The sequence below is a fragment of the Nicotiana sylvestris genome, chromosome 6, assembly GCF_000393655.2.
Source record: "Nicotiana sylvestris chromosome 6, ASM39365v2, whole genome shotgun sequence".
NCBI classification, from domain to species: domain Eukaryota; kingdom Viridiplantae; phylum Streptophyta; class Magnoliopsida; order Solanales; family Solanaceae; genus Nicotiana; species Nicotiana sylvestris.
Genome location: NC_091062.1, coordinates 168,783,970 through 168,809,416, shown reverse-complemented (window position 1 = coordinate 168,809,416; position 25,447 = coordinate 168,783,970). Strand labels below are relative to the sequence as shown.

Here is a 25,447-nt window from a genome sequence, read left to right as displayed (position 1 = left end):
AATGAATGTAGTTAGCATTAATTAACTTTCATATATTTAGGAAATTTTTTGGAATGGATGCATCATGTTGATATAGGGATTGAGAATAAAAAAGTTGTTATGGCGAGATTTTAGGCTTAAAAAAATGAAGGTTCCATTTTTGGCAGGGGTTTGCTAAGATATTAATTTTTTCATGGCTACAATTGAAATATTCATTTTATTACTTAAAATCTGCAATTTTGTTTTTTACATTGCCTAGTTACGAAATCTTCTCTAACAATTTCAAGCTTCAAAAATTGAAGAAATTGAAACGTTTCGCTTAAATAAAAACCAATCTCGTTTTTAAAGTTGAGGGACATGCCATGCAATTTTTCGAGAGATAGGTCATACATATAGATTTGGGCCGCATAGACTAACTGACCCATTCTATCCCGGCGGCCCAAGATGAACTCAATTCCTTTAAATAATTTCATTAGTATTATTTAATTTTAGTACTTTAATCCCCACGTTGTAATGGTAATATAACTTGCTGAAAAATCAATGATCTCTTACGAAACGTGAAAAATCATTAGTATTTTCAAAGACTATAAATTAATATTTGCATAATCCAAAGACCAAAATACAAATAGCACAACTAGTTTACTAATTATTGGTATTCTAAAGTTGTAGTCCACTTGAACGTGTCGCACAATCCCATCGCTCTCTCTTCAAATGATAAAATATTAACATCATTCTATTCTCCAATTCCTTCCTCCATTTTCGCCCAATTTCTCAAATTTTGGCGCAATTTTCCACCCTTTTTACCTACCAAATAACTACTACATGTTATAAAATAAAAGCAATGCAGTAAAATATAAATAAGAAAAGATAGGAAGAAGGAAGAAGTGTTTTCTTCTTTCACTTTGGTGTATCTTTCCATTACAATTATATGATCTTTTATAGGCATAAAAAGTAAACATGAAGGTAGAAGATAAGTTATGGACATCCAATATAGCATTCAATAACTATTGCTATAACTAACTTATAATTTTCCCGGACAAAATTCTCCAAACCCCAAATTCTAGGGTTTTCATATTACTATTGTAATCCAGTTTTTTTTCCTTTTGAAACATTTACCTTTAGGTTTGGATTCTGAATTTTGAGGCGAATTTTGATCACAATTCGAAGAAATAAGAGAAAGAGATGAGCTTTCAAGATCTAGAATCGGGTCGATCATTGGGTTCCCGTCGTGGCTATGTGAATGAGAAGCAAGACCCGACCCAAGCCGTGGCCTCAGGAATATTCCAGATAAACACCGCCGTCTCCACGTTTCAGAGGCTGGTTAATACCCTAGGTACACCTAAGGATACCCCCGAATTACGCGACAAGTTGTGAGTTCTTTCGATATTTCGTTAACATTTTGATTAAATTAAGTTTTTTGTTCCATGATTTTGATAAGATTTTGATAATTGAGGTACCCTTAACGTTGAATTTTGGGCTTATTAGCCTTTTTAAGAATTCTTTGCAAGTGTGTACGTCAAAAAATAGAATTGGATTTTTACGAGTTTACTGGATGCTTCTTTTGTTATGACGTTCTTCAATTGCAACCTTTTTGTTTTTTGAGATAAAATTAGTCAAAATGATACTCCTTTAGTGCTATTTTGCTGGCGATTTAGTCTTCATTGGCTTATTTGGGAATTTAGTGTGATATAAGATGAATTTATTTATCAGCTTCTGCAGAGAGGCAGCTATATGCTTGACATTATATAGTTCAAAGCAACTTGTCTAAAATATCTTACGTGCATGCCAAATGGCAGTCAATAAAATAGTCAAAAAAAAAAAATGGCAGTGTCACACTTATCTGGGAAAATTTATGAAGGGCTATCTTGGCTTGAGAAATATACAGCCCGGAAGGAGAGTTTTGGAGCTTTGAGTAGGAGAAGAGCAAAGAACAAACCTGGTATATGTTGAGAGTGGCATTACATGATGACTAGGATAACCATAGTTAGAAGTTAACTGTAGTCAGGGTAGGATCAGTTAATTATTAACAGAATTAGTTAGTCGGTTAATGAGTTCAGCTGGCAGTGTACATATGTACTACTTGGATGATTAATGAGAAGTAGTTATTCATTTTTCCCAATTACATTTCAGCTTACAGCATACGCTCTCTTCTTCATCCTCTCTAGTTCGTAACCTCCATTAACAGAAAAGCTCAATCCCAGTCCCAGTAGTATCTGGAGAAGATGGGCTGAAGCTATGGAGTTTAAGAGTATATACGAGAATGATGAACTTACTATACATAGAAGTGATGGGCCTCTATCTTCGGTTTTCATCAAGAAAAATTGCGTAGAACAATTTGCAGGTGTTGGATACACTTCTAATGATAAATGACAATGTCAACCTCTAAAAAGAAAGATGAACAAAATGCTTTCTGTTCTGAGAGATAGTACAAAAAGAAGTTTTGAGTTGAAAAAGCATGAAAACATACAAATCATTAAGGGGCCATGTTGCTCCGAAAGTGGCAGATGTGCTTCACTCCAGTAAAGCATGCAAGTTGGGTAATTAATTTAAGCAGCAACAAATGATTTGCCCGTAGCTACAATAACAAAATAATTTTTCTTAGAAGGATAATAACAATAATAGTTAATGGAGCTAACACTGGCCTCTTTTGTATTTCTGCATCTTCTGGATGCCATCAACGAATCATCTTACTTCATCAAAAAAAATAAAAAAATAACAATAATAGTTAAACTGTGTCTCTACAAAATCCATTAACCGTGTTAAGATTGAATATCTCTAACAGCAATAAAAATGCTATTATTTGCTGCTATTAGCTGATCTGAATAATTGTTTCATATTTTGCATATGTGCTTTTTGTCCTAGCAGTCTCCTTTCAGAAATCATTTCTGTAATTGGGTGAATAGGCGGGATACCCCAGCGAGGTTTGCAAACAAATTCCTTTAGATTAAACAGGGTGAATATACCTCGCAAGTTTTCCAGGGTGAGTAGAGGACTAAGTTATGGGTTGGTAACAAGGAAAAAGAAGCACTGAGAGGTGGGATTAATGCAATTAATTGATGTTTGGAGTCTACTATTATGCGTTCAATCATTATTAAGCGGATAATACATACTAGCTTTGCAGTCCAATGTTTGTGATCCGAACTTAGTGCTGCTGTAACAATTATAGTGTATTGATGAGATGAAAGGTGGTTACCTTTTAGGTTGTAGTTCCATAATGTTTATCATTGGAATACAAAAAACAAATCAAAATTATTTGGTACTTGTGCTGATTTCTCAAGTGCAGGCACAAAACAAGGCTGCATATTGGGCAATTAGTGAAAGATACATCTGCAAAACTTAAACAAGCCAGCGAAACAGATCATCGAGTTGAAGTCAGTGTAAGTTTCAAGAAGTGCTCTCCTTATTTCTCTGTGTTTGTCTTGGTGGGTCTGCACTTTGATATGTAAGTGCAAAACATTTATTCATCTCCTCTCTTCACAAATATCCATATTTTAAACATTTGCTAGCCTTATGTGTATTTGTCGCTCTTCTTCTGTCAGACTTCTCTCTTTTGCTTATAAGTGAATTCGTTTTATTGTTGCACTCAGGCTAGCAAGAAAATTACAGATGCTAAACTTGCTAAAGATTTTCAAGCTGTATTAAAGGAGTTTCAGAAAGCTCAACGCCTTGCAGCTGAAAGGGAGACAGCATATACACCTTTTGTTCCCCAAGCAGTTCAACCTTCTATGTAAGTGATGGTTATATTTACTGGAATTTTCATGTAGTAACCAAGCTAGGAATATGAAAAAGTACATTAAAAGAAACTTATATCTCGATAACTGATCTTGCTCTTTGATATTGTGAAATAAAACTTTGTACCTTCATTTTTTTTTCACCTCTCATTTCTAGTTCATCATCTTTTGGTAAACAGTTACACGGACGGTGAGATAGATGTTACTTCAGATAAAGGTCCAGAACAGCGATCTCTCCTTGTGGAATCTAGAAGGTAAAGTCTGATTTTCTTACTCCTTCATGCTTGCTCTTAATCATTATTATTGTTGTTGTGGTGATGGTCCAATTAATTGCTAAAAGTTCACCAGCCAGTTTGCTGTCAAGTTTTTGATGCACAAGGAAGTGAAATTGGACTCAAGTTGACATATGGTCTAGTGTAAATTAGATGGAGGATTTTTTGGTGTGTGTAGAAATCATTTCAATGTTTGGGATTAGGGGTTGTGATTTTTGGTAATTTACATTGTGCAACACGGTGTAAAGTGGTGTAAATTTTCTTAGTGTTGGTTTTCTGCCAAGACAAATTGTCCAAAAGAGCTGCTGCACACGATTAAGTCGAACTCAGGTTCTTCTGAAACAAAACTAACTCTTTTGTAAATGCACTAAAGACACGCTGATGTTAATGTAATTATGACGTTTTTCCAATTGTGGGCTTGTTATCATTTGTTAGCCGGAATGTGAATGTGACTCCTATACTTTTTGTGAGAAGACAGGCTATGATTATTTTGACATCTGCAGGATTCAAAGGATTAAATTTGTCATATTCATTAATGAATAGAAGTCAGAGGAGATAACTGTAATTCACCCTTAAAATGGGCACTGACATGCAGAGTTATGTGCTTACATGACAACAGAGTTAAACTTCCAATTTTTTCATCTGCTGAAGTTACAATTTCTTGATCTCAGACACCTCAAATGAAAGTATGCTTGTGATGCAAATGTCATATAAGATCAATGATTTTACCTCGTTAATACATACATACATGCGCAATATATATATATATATATATACACACACATATATATATACACACATATATACATATACATACATACATACATACAGATACATACATACATATATACACATATGTGTATGTATATATTTGTATATATATTTGGGCTTGGTGATTCTTAGTTTCTGTTTTATCCTCCATGTACATGTGCTGCAGACAGGAGGTTTTGCTTTTGGACAATGAAATTTCCTTTAATGAAGCTATTATAGAGGAACGAGAGCAGGGAATACAAGAAGTACAACAACAGATAGGTGAAGTGAATGAGATTTTTAAGGATCTTGCCGTGCTTGTTCACGAACAAGGAGCCATGATCGGTAAATTGCTCTCCTTCATCTTAACATTCAGGTACCAAGGCGAACACATTTGATGTTTGCAATTCTTTTGCAGATGATATTGGTTCCAACATTGAGAATTCTCATGCTGCAACTGCACAAGGGAGATCACAACTTGCTAAAGCTGCTAAGACCCAAAGATCAAATTCGTCTCTGGTAAATCTAATACATCTCACACTTTTTTATCCAGAAGATAAAAGTCTGGGTTTGACATGCTTGAATATGCTGTACTTTAGTGTGAGGCCTGTCTGTTACTCTTTCCTTCCCCAAAAAATGGCACTACTATTTGTTTGGAGCATAATAATTTTTTCTTTTACTAAGATTTTTTCAACTAATTTAGAAGTCTCGTTGACCAAGAAAATGTAATCTATAGTACCATTTTTGTACTCTCTAAGTATGTAGTTTTATTTATAAAAAAGTTTGAAATATATGTCTTTCCAAAAATTAGTGTATTGACCCTCATATCTTGTACATTGATATTCTTTTTGGGATAGAAGGAGTAGTATTTCTTTCAGTGCTTTACTTGATAAAGGTTTTTGTGATTTTTGAGGAATTTTATTATAAACACTCTGGTGGTTTAAATGTAAAAAAGGTATATATTGAACAAGACCACTCAGACAGTGGTCGACTTTGAAATTTTATCATTATTTTGTTATGTAACAAGTCAGATCATGTATTTAGCTTCTCGGGGTTGCATGAGGGGGGGGGGGAGGGGGGCAGTACCGAAGCCAGAAAATTTAATAAGGGTGTTCAAATTTGCTAGTGGGCTATTCAAATGTGTTCAAAATCTAGTTTTAATCAATAACAAGTAATATTTTACCTTATACGTAGTATAATTTTTCTGCGAAGGGTGGTCAGTGACCACCCTTCAACCAAAATAGCTTCGCCCCTGGGAGGGGAAGGAATTTGTTGAAGAACTTAGTGGTTAGGTTATGTTTTCCAATTTTTGGGGGTGGGTGGTGGAGGGATGTGAAGTGCAGGAATTTGATAAAATTTCAACTTCTTTTGTGAAGCTTTTATTATTTAATCGCACAGTCACTCCACTTTTACATCATCCTTACTTGATATCTTTGAATTCAAATTTGGTGATTCTGCTTCCCTCTCACTTTGTGCGCATAAGTATTATTTTTCCACCTTATTTTCCTCAAACTAAACAAGTTATTGTCTTTATGATTTCCTGACATATTGTACTTTCTGCAGACCTGCTTACTCCTGGTGATATTTGGAATTGTGCTCCTTATTGTTATCATAGTACTTGCAGCCTGATTTGAAGATTTTGAGATATAGAGAGGGATACTAAACTCTGTTCAGCAGTGGAGTGATCTTTGTGACTCAAGTTGTTTGCAGGCATACCTGCGTTCAATTGTGCTGCCTCAAATCTTTTGGTCATACGAGAAAGTTTACTGTCAAACGAAGTGTTGTTTGCTCTGGGGGAGGGGGAGGCGGGGTTTGTGTTCAATATTGTAAATTTGGTGCTTGGTGTGTTGCTGCCTTGTAATGGCACTATGGCCTGGCAGGTGTGTCAATAAAAATTGATTCTTTGGAGGGTCTGCTTTTCTACTTGCATTCTATTATTTGACAAAAGCATATGACGTTTTATTCTTTATGATGCTATTATGGTGAATAAATAATTTGTCTTGTTTGTTTTTTGCCTGTCTAATAGCCCGTTTGGCCAAGCTTCAGCTTATTTTGAGAAGTGCTTTTTTCAAAAGTATTTTTTTTAAAAAGTGCTTTTTGTGAGAAGTAGTTTGTGTTTGACTAATTAATTTGAAAAGTACTTTTGTGCAGTAATTAGTGTTTGGCCAAGCTTTTGAAAACTGCTTCTAAATGTATTTTTCTCAAAAGTGCTTCTCAGAAAAGTGCTTTTGGAAAGAAGTTACTTTTTTCTGTTTCTCCTCAAAAGCACTTATTTTTCTTCTAAAAGCTTGGCCAAACACCTTAATTTTTTTGCCAAAAGTGCTTTTGGCCCAAAAAAGGCACTTTTGGCCCAAATAATAGCATATAAAGATGATTTTCTTTCTACTTCCTCCTCTATCTAAGTGTCAAGTTTTAGCTCATAGGCGGTTCGTTTTGAAGTGACTTCATCTATATGTTTAACACATGCGTGTACTACTCGTGTAGTAAAATTCTGTCTGTCACGATTGGATTTGAATCAATATAAAGCTTAGTAGATCGTGAGTCTTGGTTCTTAGCGAAATACTACGCGCTATCTTACATACGATGATTTAGATCGCCAAAAAGGAATTCCAGTAATGTCGTACCCATCCTTTCTTCTTTCCATTCCAAAATGGAATAGTTGGCTGATAGGTGTCCAGCCCAGGCCGGGACATCATTCCTTTCTCCTCCTCTATCTGCTGGTGAGGGGCAATCGACCGATCCCTGGAACCACATTTGTTGATACGTATATGGATAGATAGATAGCGACTCTTCCTCTCGATGACAAGGGACGGAAAGAGAATCTGCTTTCATCGGAATATCCAATTCGAAGGCAAGAGACGAAGAGACAATAAGTTCATTTCCGGACCATGGGTCATAGAAAGGATCGGAAAAAGCTTGGCCAAACATGCTATAAATCTTGTGTGGTAGGTTTGTACTTCTAGTTCTGTTCCGAGGTAGTTTTCAAAAAGTTGCAGCCTAAGCCAAAACTTTTTACTTGGGAGTTGTTTTTCAGTTATCACTTCCCAAAGGTATTTGTACTGGAAAATATCGTAATTGCTTGGATATATGCGTACCAGTTAAAGGGAGTAACTAATTAAAATTCTAAGGTAGTACTAGGATGTACAACTTGGGTATACTATGCTCCTCAAATCCGCTGATCTTGAGATTGTTGGTCTGTTGAATCTAAAGTAATTGATCAAACTAAACAAGAAAATGTTCCAGCCAGAGCCATGTCTTAGCCTAGAAAGTTTTTGAAATATGTATCTGCAAACGTTATAATCAATCTGCCTTACTCTTTATTGTAACACCAAAATGTTATAGCTGGAATTCGAATTTAGTATATCTGGGTAATTACTTGTTACTATTTACTAACATATTTCAATAACTAATCCTCTTGGGTACATGAGGTTACGTTCCTTTGCATGGAATCTCCAAGTTGTCACCTCCTCTCCCAGAATTCAAATAAAAGGGCAACATATAAATGGAAATAGATTCTACAGGTTCAGTTAGATCTAGATCCCATCTTTAGACAAGTCTTCCTAGAATCAATTGTTATACGATCAGACATCTCTATAATAATATCGTTATATAACAACCATTCATTATAAAAGCTAAGTTTTTTCTTGGAACCAATTTCCATGCTATGTTATAATATACGTTCTCTATAACAACCAAAAATTTCTGGAACAAATGAGATTATTATAGAAAGGTTTGACTGTATGTCATGCACAAACTGGAAATGTACACCGGACGTTACAAATTTTCATGGCAGAGGCAACGAATAGTCAGATTTCATACAAGAAATAAAAACCGAAACGAGAGTTCTGGTGTACAAATTATTCAACAGAAAACAAATGCGGCAATACTTAAATAGAGTTGTTTAAAGCAAAAAATTATTGAGAAGGAAAAAAGCAAAAATTTCAAGAAGTGAAGGAACCAGTAGCAGTAACTGCTGTAGGTCACCTAACATCTCACGAATATGGTCAATTCACAAGAGGGACACCTGTAGCTTTTCTTAAAGCTACTTACGACTTTTTCAAGTCATCACTCATCACAAGCTGTGTTACCAGAATACCAAATAGATGCAACAATGATAACACGTACTGATACAATAGCATACATAAAAGTAACAGCAAATACAACTCTATCAATTCATAATAGCTGAACAAGTCAACTACTTATAATAATGCCAAAGCAAAAAATACAAAGAAGCAGGTCTATCTGCTGATTAACAAAACAGCAAATCTTTACAAGAAATGATTCAATTTAAAGAGGTAGGGGTGTAATTAAACCCAAAGCAATAAGACTAGATGATCACAACTTCACAAAGGAATTAGTCATTTTTGGCTTAAAAAACAATCAGTAATACAAATACACCAATACTGAGACATGTACTACAAAACTGGTGCCAATAAGCGATATCCAAAAATCACATACAAGAAGAAACCTTTTCTTTGTAAGGAGTGTTTGTTAAAGTAGTTGGCAGAAATGTTTGTCCCACATCGGTGGAAATGAATAGTTGGGAGGATTTTCTCCCTATAAAAGAAGGCTTAATGTTTAGGATTTAAACACACCTCTCATTTTACCTTCTTATCTGTTTAAGGCATTTGTATCTTCTCTCTTTAGTATTATTTCACTTGTATTTTTGGAGTGAAATAAAATATTGGTTGTGTCCGAGGAGTAGGCAAAATTAGCCGAACCTCGTAAATTCTGGTGTTCCCTTTATTGTTGCTTTATTGTCTTATTTATTATTTGGTGGCTGTCATAATTTTTGGTATAGTAGTTGTGACTTATTCACACTATATACATTTGACTTCCGCAACAATTGGTATCAGAGCCAAGGTACTGTCTAAGTATGCTCTGTGGTTGCAGCATAGTCTGATCTTCCACATCAGAAAAGATTTATCTTGGTAACTGAGTCAAGGTTCTGTCTGAGTATGCTCTGTGGTTGCAGCTTAGTCTGATCTTCTACATCAGAAAGGAAATAATCTTGATTTGTGTCGTCAGCTATTAAATAATATTTGTGTCAAATATGGGAGACAATAAACAAGAAGAATCTACATCAAGTGTCAACAATACGTCATCATTGGCATCTTCGCTTATGACAAGAATTGTGTCAAATGCGAAATTTGCGGTAGAAATATTTGACGGGTCCGGACATTTTGGGATGTGGCAAGGCGAGGTTCTAGATGTCCTTTTTCAACAAGGGCTAGATCTGGCCATTGAAGAAAAGAAACCAGATGTTATTGGAGAAGAAGATTGGAGAATTATCAACCGTGTTGCTTGCGGTACCATTCGATCCTACCTTGCTAGAGAGCAGAAATATCCATACACAAAGGAAACTTCTGCAAGTAAATTATGGAAAGCACTGGAGGATAAATTTTTGAAGAAAAACAGTCAAAATAAATTGTACATGAAGAAGAGACTGTTTCACTTCACCTATGTTCCTGGTACCACGATGAATGAACATATCACCAGTTTCAATAAGTTGGTCACAAATTTGCAAAATATGGATACAACTTATGATGATGGTGACTTGGCCTTAATGTTGTTGGCGTCACTTCCTGATGAGTACGAGCACCTTGAAACTACTCTACTCCATGGAAATGACGAAGTTTCTCTCAGAGAAGTTTGTTCGGCTTTGTACAGCTATGAACAAAGAAAACGAGAAAAACAGAAGGGCGGAGAAGGAGAAACACTATTTGTGAGGGGTCGTCCTCAAAATCAAACGAGGACAAAGAAGGGAAGATCCAAGTCAAGATCCAGACCCAGCAAAGATGAATGTGCCTTTTGTCGAGAAAAAGGGCACTGGAAGAAAGACTGTCCGAAGTTGAAGAATAAGGCCAAATATAATAATGGAAAGGCCATTATGGATTCAAATGTAGCTGATTGTGATGATTCAGACTTCTCATTAGTTACAACAGAGTCATTAACATCATCAGACATATGGTTGATGGACTCGGCTTGTAGCCATCATATGTGTCCCAACAGGGACTGGTTTGTGGAATTTCAAGAAGGAGAATATGGAGTCATCCACACAGCGGATAACAGCCCTCTTACCTCATATGGCATTGGTTCAATACGATTAAGGAACCATGATGGAATGATCAGAACATTGACAGATGTTCGATATGTACCGGATTTGAAGAAGAATCTCATCTCTGTGGGAGCCCTAGAATCAAAAGGGTTCAAAATCATTGCAGAAAATGGAGTGATGAGAGTATGCTCCGGTGCACTAGTGGTAATGAAGGCTAATCGGAAGAATAATAATATGTACCGCTATCGTGGCAGTACAGTTATTGGGACAGCGACAGTGACATCCAGTGACGACAAAGAGGCAGAAGCAACCAAGCTATGGCACATGCGCTTGGGACATGCTGGAGGAAAATCCTTGAAAACTCTATCAGATCAAGGATTGTTAAAAGGAGTAAAGGCTTGCAACTTGGAGTTTTGTGAGCATTGTGTCAAAGGGAAACAGACAAGGGTTAAATTTGGTACAGCGATCCATAATACTAAAGGCATTTTGGATTATGTACACTCTGATGTTTGGGGTCCTTCCAAAACACCTTCATTGGGTGGGAAGCACTATTTTGTAACCTTTGTTGATGATTTTTCTCGAAGAGTGTGGGTGTATACAATGAAAAACAAAGATGAAGTGCTGAGAATTTTTCTCAAATGGAAGACGATGGTGGAGAATCAAACAGGCAAGAGGATCAAGTGTATTCGCACAGACAATGGAGGTGAATACAAAAATGATCATTTCAATAAGGTCTGTCAAAATGATGGCATCGTCCGACACTTCACTGTCAGACATACACCACAACAGAATGGAGTGGCTGAACGTATGAAACCGGACCTTGCTGGAGAAGGTACGGTGTATGTTGTCCAATGCTGGCTTGGGCAAAGAATTTTGGGCTGAGGCAGTTACATATGCATGCCACCTCATTAATCGCTTACCATCTGCTGCTATTGATGGCAAGACACCATTTGAAAAATGGTATGGAAAGCCTGCTGTAGATTATGACTCTTTGCACGTGTTTGGCTCAACTGCATATTATCATGTGATGGAGTCAAAATTGGATCCAAGGGCAAAGAAGGCTATTTTTATGGGAATTACTTCTGGAGTCAAAGGATATCGCTTATGGTGTCCTATGACAAATAAAGTAATATTCAGCAGGGATGTTACCTTTGATGAATCTGCTATGGTAAATAAGGTAACAGAAGATACCAAACAAAATAAAGGTGCTTCTAAGCAGGTGGAGTTTGAGGGAAAATTTATTTTTCCTACACAAGAAGCAGAGGAGGAAACAAATGAAGATTACCCTCTGGAAGGAGAGCCAGTAGAGGAGATTCCAACTCAGGAACCTCAACAACAACTTGAATCAATAGCAACCAGCAGGCCAAAAAGAACAATAACGAAACCTGTTCGTCTCATAGAGACGGTTGCTTGTGCAACCTCAATTGTAGCTGATGATGTTCCTACCACTTATAAAGACGCTGTCCAAAGTTCAGAAGAAGATAAGTGGAGGATTGCCATGAATGATGAAATACAGTCCCTTCATCAGAATCATACATGGAGATTGGCCAATCTCCCGAAGGGAAAGAAAGCAATTGGGTGCAAATGGGTATTTGCAAAGAAAGAAGGATTTCCTAACCAAGTAGATGTTCGCTACAAAGCAAGATTGGTGGCCAAAGGATATGCTCAAAAGGAGGGAATTGATTACAATGAAGTATTTTCTCCAGTTGTAAAACATTCCTCCATTAGAATTATGTTGGCTTTGGTAGCACAATTGGATTTGGAACTAGTTCAGATGGATGTAAAAACTGCATTTTTACATGGAAACTTGGAGGAGGAAATCTACATGACTCAGCCAGAAGGATTCAAAGTTGCTGGAAAAGAAAATATGGTGTGCAAACTTGAAAAATCATTGTACGGATTGAAACAATCTTCTAGACAATGGTACAAGCGATTTGACGAGTTTATGTTGCGGCAAGGGTACAAGAGAAGCAAATACGATCATTGTGTGTATTTGCGCAAGCTTAAAGATGGTTCCTTTGTATATCTTCTCCTATATGTTGATGATATGTTGATAGCTTCCAAGAATTCGGAAGAAATTGATAAGTTGAAGATTCAACTGAAGAAGGAGTTCGAGATGAAGGATTTGGGTGAGGCAAAGAAAATTCTTGGCATGGAGATAATTAGAGATAGACGTTCAAAGAAACTCTGTTTATCTCAAAAGGAATATTTGAAGAGAGTACTTCAACGTTTTGGCATAGATGACAAGACTAAGCCAGTTAGTACTCCACTTGCTTCCCATTTTAAGCTAAGTACTATTATGTCGCCAATGGATGAAGCTGAACGAGAGTATATGTCAAAGGTACCATACGCAAATGCTGTTGGTAGCTTGATGTATGCAATGGTTTGCACAAGGCCTAACATTTCACAAGCTGTTGGAGTTATTAGCAGATATATGCACAATCCAGGGAAGGAGCATTGACAAGCTGTGAAGTGGATTCTACGGTATATTCATAATACTGTAGATGTCGGGTTAGTTTTTGAGCAGGAAGACAATCAGTCTGTAGTTGGATATTGTGACTCAGATTTTGCGGGTGATCTGGACAAACGAAGATCAACTACTGGTTATGTGTTTACTTTTGCAAAGGCACCAGTTAGTTGGAAGTCTACTTTGCAGTCAACAGTTGCTTTGTCTACAACAGAGGCAGAGTACATGGCTATTACAGAGGCTGTGAAAGAGGCAATTTGGCTTCAAGGATTGCTAAAGGAGCTTGGTGTTGAACAAAAAGGTATCACAATTTTTTGTGATAGTCAAAGTGCTATTCAATTAGCGAAGAACCAAGTTTATCATGCAAGGACGAAGCACATTGATGTTCGGTATCATTTCGTACGAGAAATCATAGAAGAAGGTGGAGTCACGGTGAAGAAAATTCATACTACGGAGAATCCTGCTGATATGCTGACAAAGGTGGTGACTGCGGTCAAGTTTCAACATTGTTTGGATTTGATCAACATTGTTGAAAACTGAAGATTGAAGATGAAGACACAATCAAAATTTGTTATTGAGAGAAAATTGAAGATGTGGAATTTTTGCCAAGGTGGAGATTTGTTAAAGTAGTTGGCAAAAATGTTTGTCCCACATCGGTGGGAAAACAAAAGTTGGGGGGATTTTCCCCCTATAAAAGAAGGCTTAATGTTTAGGATTTAAACACACCTCTCATTTGCCTTCTCATCTGTTTAAGGCATTTGTATCTTCTCTCTTTAGTATTATTTCACTTGTATTTTTGGAGTGAAATAAAATATTGGTTGTGTCCGAGGAGTAGGCAAAATTAGCCGAACCTCGTAAATTCTGGTGTTCCCTTTATTGTTGCTTTATTGTCTTATTTATTATTTGGTGGCTGTCATAATTTTTGGTATAGTAGTTGTGACTTATTCACACTATATAGATTTGACTTCCGCAACAGTGTTCATCAACTATAAGCATAGACACAATTTGTTTTTTTTATTTATCACATACAAGAAGAAACCTTTTCTTTGTAAGGAGTGTTCATCAACTATAAGCATAGACACAATTTGTTTTTTTGAATAAAAAGGGGCTGCACCTGAGATCATTTTGATCATAAGCTGCCTACGTACCCCCAAAACAAATCGTAAAGAGGGGATCAAGCCCACACGTAGTTCTTTACATATACAGTATTCAATTATATTATTTTTTTTAACTAAGAAGGGGCTGCACCTGATCATCTTGGTTGCAGGCTGCCTACGTGACCCAAACAAATCCTAAAGGGGATCAAGCCACACACAGTTCTTTTACATATACAATAAATGAATTTTCTATCATGAATCTGTTGGAAAGATATTGATGATTATGGAGAATAAGATTTAGCTTGAGGCGTATCAAGGACACTGTCCTTAAAGATATTTCTTCCACACAGTGATAAATAAAATTAGGCGTATCCCCCAAGATTCAACAAGCTCTTCCAGTTATTAAACTGGGAACATAACTAGCGGAAAACTCAAGAAAGAAACCCAGCACGCAGAAAGAAGAAAATGATTCAGAAAGTTGTATTAGAAAGTGTGTCTTTAGCTCTTCAAAGACCATGTTTATATAGGTGTTTCTCCAACGGCTAGTAACGGCTAGTTTGACTCTATTAATTGTAAAATAACTTACTAAATAATAAGTAGATGTAAATAATATTTCAAAGAAAAAAGTTTTCCCAAACCAAGATGGACATTACCTTTTGATATATCACTAATTTTTCAACAATCCCCCACATATCGCAAAAGGGATATAAAAAATAGTAAATAAAGAAAGAAAGAAAGAGAGATAATTTGCTGGGTTTCGGGTATAATAAAATTCATCTGATATTTTATAGACTATGAACCAGATATAGATAAAACAAGATTTAACTTACAGAATAATTCGTAAAGTTTATAACTTCTATGAACCAAAAATTCTTGTTGTAAGCTATGGATCTTATTCAACATATTACACCCCCACAATTTCTGTTGTTATCGCGGATTTGCGCTAATAGGCCATGCACGCGCCTGATTTTTATCAGTGCTCTAGAAATTTTGCCACAAATTTCATAGGAGCGGCCCCACTCCATTCCACACTCATATAGGTCCATCCATCAAGTGTATTCTGCATCATAATACACCACCTCCAATAGGTTATGGATTATTGGATTAAGAGTATAATAACTCAACCTCACATTCCTTGAAGTCTTGCACTATGTATACACACAGACACCATAGGAAGAGACATATATTAATAGTGCATATTTGATCAACTAATGACTTGTTATTACTCATATGAACCTACTTCATGGGATCTCCAATCATATAGGTTGGGTTACCATCATTGTTGATCCATCTCAAATTGGCAAAAGTCTCAACCCCTCGATGTTTCACTTATAAGTCAAAGGATCGGCCAAATCCTCTTTTGACTACACATAATATGTATAAAAAATTCTCATATCTAAGCAATTGCTTTATCACATAATGTCTCTAGAGAATGTATCTAATCTTCCCATTGAGAGATTTATTTTCTTACAATGGTTATTGCACCTTGACAATCACAATTCATCGAAAAATTATTGTCGGTTTAACTCACCAAGAGGTTTCTTAATCAACCTCACTTCAAGGCAATTTTAATACCATAACACCCACCAAAAAGGTGATCACATAATCACTATTGAGTTTTTCTCATCTGAATCAGAGATTCAATATTGTCACTATATCCTTCTAATACAGTGAAAAATTCACATACTAAATACTAACTCATAGTACTTCTCAAGTAGGCATCAAATCATCTCTAAATGAAATAAACTTGACTTCTATACAAGTGCCTTTTGAAACATCTTTCAACACATAAGAATTTATTTTCTTCTTGTATCTTCCATAGTCAAGTACCAAAGAAAATTTTCTAAACATAGAAGCAACTTTAACTTCTACAGAAATATCTTAAATAAGAAATGAGGTATAATTCAATAATTTCTTCACCCAAATATTTAATAAACCCAAAGTAAAATACTGTGACCCACACATTTTCAAAAAATTTAAGGTAGAGAGTAATATTTTTCATAACTTATAAGAAGTATTACCAATTTCTCATATATAAGACATTTCATCTTATAAATAACAACATATAGTTTCACTCAAACAATTATGTATAACTACCGATATTATGTCATCATAAACACTTATTTTAAGTAAGTACAAGTACTAGCATATTCGACATTATTTTAAAATTAGTAAGAAATATTAACAAATCATGATTACAATACTCACTACCCATAAAAAAATATTTTTATTTGATGCAACCCATCATTCTCAAAGAAAATTTTCACTCTAACTTTTCTTAATAATTCTACAGGAACCAAATTTGCCCGAATATTAGAGTTATGGATCGCCCAACTAATGCCAATATTTTTCAGAAGTGAGATTAAAAAGAAATTTTCCATTCCGAGAACTTGAGCAGTTCTTGAATCACCAAAATAAATAAATTATTCTTCTTGCTCTTCAACTTCGATGTAGGACACAAAATTAACTTTATTAGCACAAATCTGCTTAGTAGCACAAAAGTCTAACATCATTAGCCATAAGATTCGCTTGAGAAATGACCACAATAATTATATGATCCGCTTAGTCAAAATTATATTTGACTTTGCAGGATTATTATTTCTCTCGAATCCTCTTCTACATTGAGAAATATATAATGGCTTAGTGTAGCCCCAATAAACAATTATCATTTCCAATAAAGCTTGATCTCAAATAAATAACTCATAGTTATACGAAGAAAAATCAGTGATTACTCAACATTCACCTAAATGACCAAGAGATAAGCAAAGTTTATTTTAAGATCATAAAGTACTTCCACCAAAATGCAATATACTTTGGCACTCCAATATATATATTGTCACCATAAGAATCACAAATTTTGTAAGGCTCTTCCATATTGACATTTAAAAAAAATTTATTTTCGTGAGGTAAGGGCGGAAAAAGCAATCGACAATAATATACATATATGAATTCTCTTAGATATATATATATATATATATATATATAACCATTTTGATAAAGTCAGATTTAAAATCATTCAATAGTTCACTTAAGATCTCTAGCACATAAGTAAACTGTAAAATATTGATGCATTAGAAAATCAAGTTTTACCACTGCTCAAAACAAATAATATATTGCCTCTTTAAAATTTTAAGAGAGTAAATTCAAAACATTCAAGATAAAGAGAACTACAAAAGCTTCTCTTATAAGACTAAAAAAAAATATGCATTTTTTTTCACAATACAAAATGCACATACATAATAACACGCTACAAATTTACTACAGCAAATAACGCACACCCCGAAATACTAATAAAATTAGAAGGAGATTATATGTATCATCTTAAGGCCAAAGATATATGCCAATTATATTCTCACGAGAATAAGCATGAAAGAATAAATGTTGAGGAGGTATTAGTTCAATTATCCATACCTGTTACTTAGATATATATTACGCAATATCAAGCAGAAGACATTACCATATGTCTGTAAAGTCCATCAGAATTTCATAAGTAGCATTCTCTATAAGAATAAAGTAGAATTATCCTTAAGATTGTTGGAAAGATATTGATGATTATGGAGAATAAGATTTAGCTTGAGGCGTGTCAAGGACACTGTCCTTAAGGATATTTCACCCACATAGTGATAAATAAAATTAGGCGTATCCCCCAGGATTCAACAAGCTCTTCCAGTTATTAAACTGGGAACAGAACTAGCAGAAAACTCAAGAAAGAAACCCAGCACATAGAAGGAAGAAGATGATTCAGAAAGTTGTATTAGAAAGTGTGTCTTTAGCTCTTCAAAGACCATGTTTATATAGGTGTTGCTTCAACAGCTAGATAACGGCTAGTTTGACTCTATCAATTGTAAAATAACTTACTAAATAATAAGTAGATGTAAATAATATTTCAAAGAGAAAAGTTTTCCCAAACCAAGATGGACATTACCTTTTGATATATCACTAATTTTTCAACAGAATCATCTATCTACTGTCAGTAGCTAGCAGCCTTTCACGAATTCCGTTCTCTACTTTCTTCAGATTCAGCAGGTGCATTCTGATCATGCATCAATGTTCTATAACCAAATTGCGACTGTGTGGTCGTGTCTTGAATATTGTCTTTCGATGGGGTCTACGCAAAAAGGGACATGTAACCACATTGCTTCTTCCTTGTCTTTGTTGCAGGCTGCACATTGTTGGCTGATTTCAGAAAAGAATGATTTAAGAGCATGTCGGTAGTCCAACGCGAGCTCGGATTCTTGACCAGACAACTTCTCACAAAATCCTTTGCCTTTGCTGACAGTTTCGCATTCTCAAAACTTGGTTCCTCATACCCGATTCGGTATAACACATCATCAACCTTTGCATAAGAATTGGATGATTCCCATTGGGGTGTCCTAGTGATCAACTCGTAGACAGTGCAACCAAGAGCCCAGATGTCCGCCTTTGGACCGTACTCCCGCTTAAGCATGAATTCAGGTGCCATGTACCTTTTGGTTCCCCTGAGTCCTTGCTTTTGTGTCCAGCTCTGTTCCAAAGTCATAGCAAGACCGAAATCAGCGGTCTTGGCAATCTCTGTTGTATCATCATCAGTAGGAGTAATAAGTAGAACGTTGTGAGGATTTATATCGCAGTGAATGATTCCCACGCCATGAATGCGAATAAGCCCTAAAACGACGCTTTTGGTGTGTTTTTTAACTTCAACCTCTGGCATTCCTTTCCCTGAACAATTCAAGCGATCCGCCAAGCTTCCATCAGATGTATATTCTAACAATAAGTTGTAAAGGAGAACACCGTCTTCTAGCGTAACTTTAACATCGAAAGAGCGAATAACGTGAGGAGAATCTTCGAACAAGTGGAGAAATTCCCTCTCTACTTGAAGCGATTCAGAATGGCTGAACATACTAGACTTTACCACAATCAGTGATAGAATTAGACAATGATGAACAGTAGCAGTGAAATTGGTATCATCAGAGGAAGCTAACGAAACGAAGCCAAAGCCTCCTTTCCCCAATGTTCTCCCTCTCTTCCACATAACTTCTACTTCTTCTTCTCCTTTCGCCATTAGAAATAACTAGGTTACTACAAAGAATGTTATGTGAATATTCTCTGTCCCTCTCACCTCTGCTAAGTAGTGTAGTTTTTGTACTAGTAAGTATTTTGGTTGCTTAAAAGTTTTGTTTCCCATTTGGCTATTTAGTCTACGCTTACCCTATTATATTCGGTCTCATCTCCTATTCCTAAATGGAGTAGTACAAAATTTTAATATGTTACTTCAATTTTATATTATTGTCGCATAAATTATTCTAGAAACTAATAAATTATTTTGAAGATGAAAATCTTGAAGAAATTTTCTATAAAAATGAAATTTATCCTCTATTATAACTCGTAAATATTTTTCTTTGTAAAATTGTCCATCTACATAAATTAATTAAGTTCTCCTCAATTTTACTACCGGATATACGCCAATAAAAATGAAGAAATTTTATTTTTATATCTAAAAGCTCATTAACAGTCCTCTTTATTTTTGCTTGAAAGTTGAAATATACATAATATTAATGCATAAATCCTCAATAACAACAATTTATTTTAAAGCACAAGTGTGAAGCATAGTTTAGGAGATTTGGCAATTATATCTTAATTTCATTTATTTTAGATATTTCCTTTAAAATAACAATTTTTTAGTAATCTACCAAAACAAAAACAATTTTGTAGTAATCAATTACCTATTATCTAATATGCATCTCCAATTCTTCTTGCGTATTCAATTGAAATGTGAATAGGCTTTCTCAATTGAGATAAACACCAATTATGCATAAGTAGAATAAAAGCAACCGAGATAATACAAGCATAATACCTTATCAACACTCGTAATTCCATCTAAGAAAATAAAATTAGACATGACAAAGGGCAATGTCTTAAATTTGAGAGAGCGGTTTCCAATTGTCGGGTAAAGTTCAACTTTAAAATTAGAATCAAAAGCCCTATTACCATATATCGACTCTCGCATTGAGAATCCGTAAACCATCGAGTCTTTGAATGCAAGTTATACCCGAAATCATTAGACATAGAACATGTCTGTCTGGACGTCACATACCACATTGTTGAAAAAAACTGTTACCAAGCACAACGTTAACAGCTTTAGTTGGATGCAAGCCATCAAAATAGACATGGGCATTCGTCTTTGAACAACCATTTCCTCCCATTTTGCATAAACTTGCAGTTTCACCTTCTTCTATTGATGCAAGTCTGTAGCTTTTAAAGAATAGCTTTTTGCTAGTGATACTCAACTGGTGCTGAGAACGAGTGGGAGATTTTGTGACCATATTAGTTACTCCTATTTTCAATAAATTACTATGTCTAAGTGACTTTCATATTACTTAGGTAAAATTAAATAATTTTTCGTTAAAAAAGTATTTTAATTGTTTTTGTCACTAACTTCTTCTTCTCTATATAATATAAAGGGTCAAATCTATGTCAATCCCATCTCGGTGATTAGTTAAGTGGTTCTAATTTGACAAAACAAAAATTATAGAAGCTCGGGAGGACTCTTAAAAGGGGTACAAAATGCATATATAATCATCATTCAAATGTATGTAGCTAAATAGAGATGTTTAGGTGCAACTCTTCTCATTGCATTGTTCTGATGTTGTTATTTATTATTTGTTGATGTAGGACATGCTTACTGCTGGAACTGAAACTTCATCTACAGCTATTATTTGGGCGTTGTCAGAACTGATGAAGAACCCAAACGTCATGGCCAAGGCGCAGAGTGAAGTGAGACGAGCCTTCAAAGGGAAATCGAGTTTTGATGAAGAAGATTTTGATAAATTGTTAGTGGTTAAAGAAACATTAAGGCTACACGCTCCAAGTATATTGCATAGGGAATGTAGGGAACAAACATGTATTGATGGATATACAATACCTTCTAAGGCCACAGTACTAGTTAATACATGGGCAATTGGAAGAGATCCAGAAGTTTGGCATGACCCGGAGAGTTTTATACTAGAGAGATTTGAAAATTCTTCTATTGACTATATGGGAAATCACTTTGAGTTTATTCCATTTGGGTCGGGCAAATGAATTTGCCCTGGAATGCTTTAGGTAATTTTAGATATCCTTGGCTCGGCTCCTCAACCACTTAAACAGGGAGCTTCCATATGGAACTAGTCTGAAAGATTTGGATATGAGCGAGAAACCTGGAATGAGTGCAGCGAAAGAGAAGGATCTCTACTTTATTGCCAAAAACGATGAATGTTTGGATGTCGTGCTTTAGTTTGATGTTTATTTGTGTCTCCTTTTTGTATTTGACGTTTACCCTGAAAATGAGCAATGAATAAGCTCCACAATTGGTTTTACATTTTTGGTTCAAAAGGTCAGATCAAAGAAGCTATTCTGCCATTCGTGTAGTATGTAATAATATGATCACCTTTTGTGTCTCTTTTCTCTATGTCATTGTTTTTGGTCCACATTGATATCCCAGATTTAGTTCAAAAGATCAAATCAATTCCCTTATCGATAAATATAGATTTTAAAACTGATTAAGGATTTAACATGTAAATTTCTATCAGATCTCATTCATTTCATTCTCATCATCAAATTATCAGTAATACATTTTTAGAACTGATTAAGGATTCATATCATTCTAGTTGTACATATTGTATAGCAATCTATGAAGGTATTTCATCTTTACATGTCCTAGCAGATGTCTTGCCATGTTCTATTTCATTATACATCCAAGAAACAGATCAGATATGGCCAGCAATACGTAATGGTTATTATCAGTTAAACAATACTGCATATTTGGAAATCTTAAGGCCGTATTAATACTTTGGAGATAAGCATCACTATTCACTGCAGGATAGCAGCAACAATAAGCAAGGCAAAACTGAAGTTGAAACTAAAAGCTAAGCAGCAATTGGAAGTACCAGTCCAAGGAACAATCTATTGAACACGTTACACGCCAAGAAACTTCTGTGATGAATTAGCCGCGTGAAATGGCATTCCAAAGTTCACTCATTCACTAGTTTAGATATTTGCAGCTGGAAGGCTACTGAACTTTCTCAGTATTGCAACCATGCTTTACTGTTCCTGCAGCAGTGATCTCAAGTCGTGCCATAACCCTGGATTGAACAATAATGACGAACAATTCTGGAATGTAAAGGCAAAATATACAAATATAACCTCGGGGAACACTTAATTATATTGATGATAAATCATCTGACTTATCACAATAAAGAAAGATATAAATTCTCTGCTACCCTGTGTGGCATTTAACACATTGTAATTTCATCCATTTAGGGGAAAATTGAAAAACAAGTTAGCCGATCAAGGGTATAAGAAATGAGCCATTCTACAAGACTGTGCTATTCAAAACAGGAGTTTCGCTATTGTACATTGTTTAGAGGACATTTAATTTACAGTTGATGTTTCAGGGTCAGTACCTGCGCAAAACCTACATGGCGAGAGTCCTAGAGAACTCATCAATGCATTTTGTGACATGAAACCAGTTTCAGGCCATTTATTGGACTGCTGAGAAGTGGCAGGAACAATATATTCCTGATAGATATTACCATCTTGTCAACTCTAAATTTTCTTGTAACAACCAGAGTGTCACCAGCAACAATAATCCCATAACCAAGAAAGAGAGCCCATAAACTTGAAATGTTGGTATAATAGTCAGGTAAACTTTTTTGTACTCAAATAATGTTACTCAAACCTCACAAGCAGTTTTATTAAGGGCTACAAAATTCCCATGTGTCAAGATAACATCTTTATCAGGTATAATATTTTATTATGTCTTGCTGACTAGTTATAGACCTGCAGAGACCGTTTGTGATTACTGGAAATGAGCTTATGGAAAACAGAACTTTAACTCCCACTTGAATTAATGCATGCCGAAGTTTCCTCTATCCCATCTACCAGAATGTTTAGTGTACATCCTATTTATCAACTTCGATAGCAGTAATAAAGGCCAGAGTTACAGCACGATCGAGGCATTGTTTCTTCCAACTATTTGCTTAAGAATCTACTTGCGTTCATTATTGTCTAAAATATTTCCGGAAGTTTGTTCCTAAACTTATTATTTTTCTAATTCTATGGTTTCCCTTGATGTTTTCAGTTTCTTCTTTATCACAAAAGATGAATCTATTAGGAAACCGGTTGTTTCTAATTTGCTTGACATGGAAACTAGAAGTGCAGCAGATCAGTCACATTAATGAAACCAAAGATTTCTGAAACCTAGCAGATCAATCATGCATACTAAGAAACTCAATTGCTGATTACTAGCATCTATGAATCTGCAACAGATTTTTCAGTTTGAAAATCGACTAGCACTTAACATTAATTAATGAAACAGAATAGAACTCTGCCAATTTTACTAAGGTATTTATTGCAAACTGATGCCACTCATCATTGACCAAAAAAAACTTACAACAAGTCGCCTTTATTTGTAAGGTGCATTGATCAACTATGACCATATATTAAAAAACTTCATTTCATTCAACTAAAAAGGGGCTGCACCTGAGATCATCTTGATCACAGGCTGCCTATGTACCCCCAACAAATCCTAAAGAGGGATCAAGCCCACACGTAGTTCTTTTACATACACAGTATTCAATTGTATTGTTTTTTAACTAAGAAGGGGCTGCACCTGATCATCTTGGTTGCAGGCTGCCTACGTACCCCTAACAAATCCTAAAGAGGGATCAAGCCCACACGTAGTTCTTTTACATATATTACAAATCAATTATCAATCTTAGTATCTACTTTCAGTATCGCCAACAGCCTTCCGCGAGTTCCCTTGTCTAATTTCTTCATATTCTCTTCTCTGATTATTGCATCAATGTCCTATGATCAGATCACGGTTATGTGGTTGTATCTTGAATGCTATCTTCTGCTGCGGTCTGCGTAAAATGATCTTTAGCTTCTTAGCTGTCTTTGTTGCTTGCTGGACATTGTCTTCTACTTTGGATGAATTCAGGAACGGACGGTTCAATAGCATGTCGGCTGTACAACGTGAACTGGGATTCTTGAATGCTATCTTCTGCTGCGGTTTGCGTATAATGATCTTTAACTTCTTAGTCGTCTTTGTTGCAGGCTGGACATTATTGTCTGCTACTTCGGATGAATTCAGGAACGGATGGTTCAATAGCATCTCCGCTGTCCAACGTGAACTGGGATTCTTGACCAGACACCTCTTCAAAAAATCTTGTGCTTCGTTCGACAACTTTGCATTCTGAAACATTGGTTCCTCAAACCCGATTCTGTATAAAACATTCGAATCTTGGCTATCTTCTTCTGATTCCCATAGCGGTGTCCCCGTCATCAACTCGTAGACAGTGCAACCAAGAGCCCATATATCAACTTTTGGTCCGTACTTTTCGTCAACCACGGATTCTGGTGCCAAATACCTTTCAGTTCCCCTCAGTCCATGCTTTTCTGCCCTGCTCTGTTCCAAAGTCATAGAGAGCCCGAAATCTGCGATCTTGGCTATTTCATCAGAGCCCGCAAGAAGAATGTTATGGGGCTTGATGTCGCAATGAATAACTCCTCTGTTGTGTATGTGAACGAGACCTAAAACAACATTCCTAGTGTGTTTTCTAACTTCAAACTCTGACAGTCCTTTCCCTGAGTTGTAGTTGTGAAGACGATCAGCTAAGCTTCCTCCGGAGGCATATTCGAGAAGTAAGTTGTAAACGGCGACGCCATCTTGTAGTTCAATATTAGGTCTGAAACAGTGAATTACGTAAGGCGAGTCTGCAAACATGCTGAGGAATGCCTCTTCTTCTTGCAACGATTGAGAGCGATGGAGTAAGCAAGATTTTATGGCGATGAGAGGTGGAAGACGCTCTAACGTGGGAGGTTGATTATCGGAAGTCGAAGCTAAAGAAACAACTCCAAATCCACCTTCACCCAGTGTTCTCACTCTCTTCCACAAGATGGAAGCCATTTCTGAAAGTAATTTGTGAAATATCAGGATGTAATTCGTGAACGTCTGCTGCTGCTGCTTCGTACTCTTATATTATAAGGTGAAGTTGTCCCAATCCTTTATTAAGTAGGATTCTAACTTTTGTTTCCTATTTTTACTTTCCCTATTTCTGTTACGGCCCTATTCT

At 35.8% G+C, this 25,447-nt stretch overlaps 3 protein-coding genes across 3 annotated transcripts; 1 reads left to right on the top strand and 2 right to left on the bottom strand.

Annotated features, from left to right (window-relative positions):
• Positions 1–877: 877 nt before the first annotated feature.
• On the top strand, positions 878–6,742 carry LOC104212852 (syntaxin-22-like). Its single transcript, XM_009762210.2, has 7 exons — positions 878–1,349; positions 3,263–3,356; positions 3,567–3,706; positions 3,890–3,964; positions 4,920–5,077; positions 5,151–5,251; positions 6,296–6,742. The coding sequence occupies exons 1-7, from the start codon at positions 1,162–1,164 to the stop codon at positions 6,359–6,361; spliced, it is 822 nt and encodes a 273-aa protein (XP_009760512.1). The 5' UTR covers positions 878–1,161; the 3' UTR covers positions 6,362–6,742.
• Positions 6,743–18,462: 11,720 nt separating this feature from the next.
• Positions 18,463–19,365, bottom strand: LOC104216667 (mitogen-activated protein kinase kinase kinase 20-like). Its single transcript, XM_070147877.1, has one exon. It carries the CDS (start codon positions 19,363–19,365, stop codon positions 18,463–18,465), a length of 903 nt encoding a protein of 300 aa, XP_070003978.1.
• Positions 19,366–24,171: 4,806 nt separating this feature from the next.
• On the bottom strand, positions 24,172–25,281 carry LOC104216668 (mitogen-activated protein kinase kinase kinase 20-like). Its single transcript, XM_009766780.1, has one exon. It carries the CDS (start codon positions 25,279–25,281, stop codon positions 24,172–24,174), a length of 1,110 nt encoding a protein of 369 aa, XP_009765082.1.
• Between the last annotated feature and the right edge of the window lie 166 nt (positions 25,282–25,447).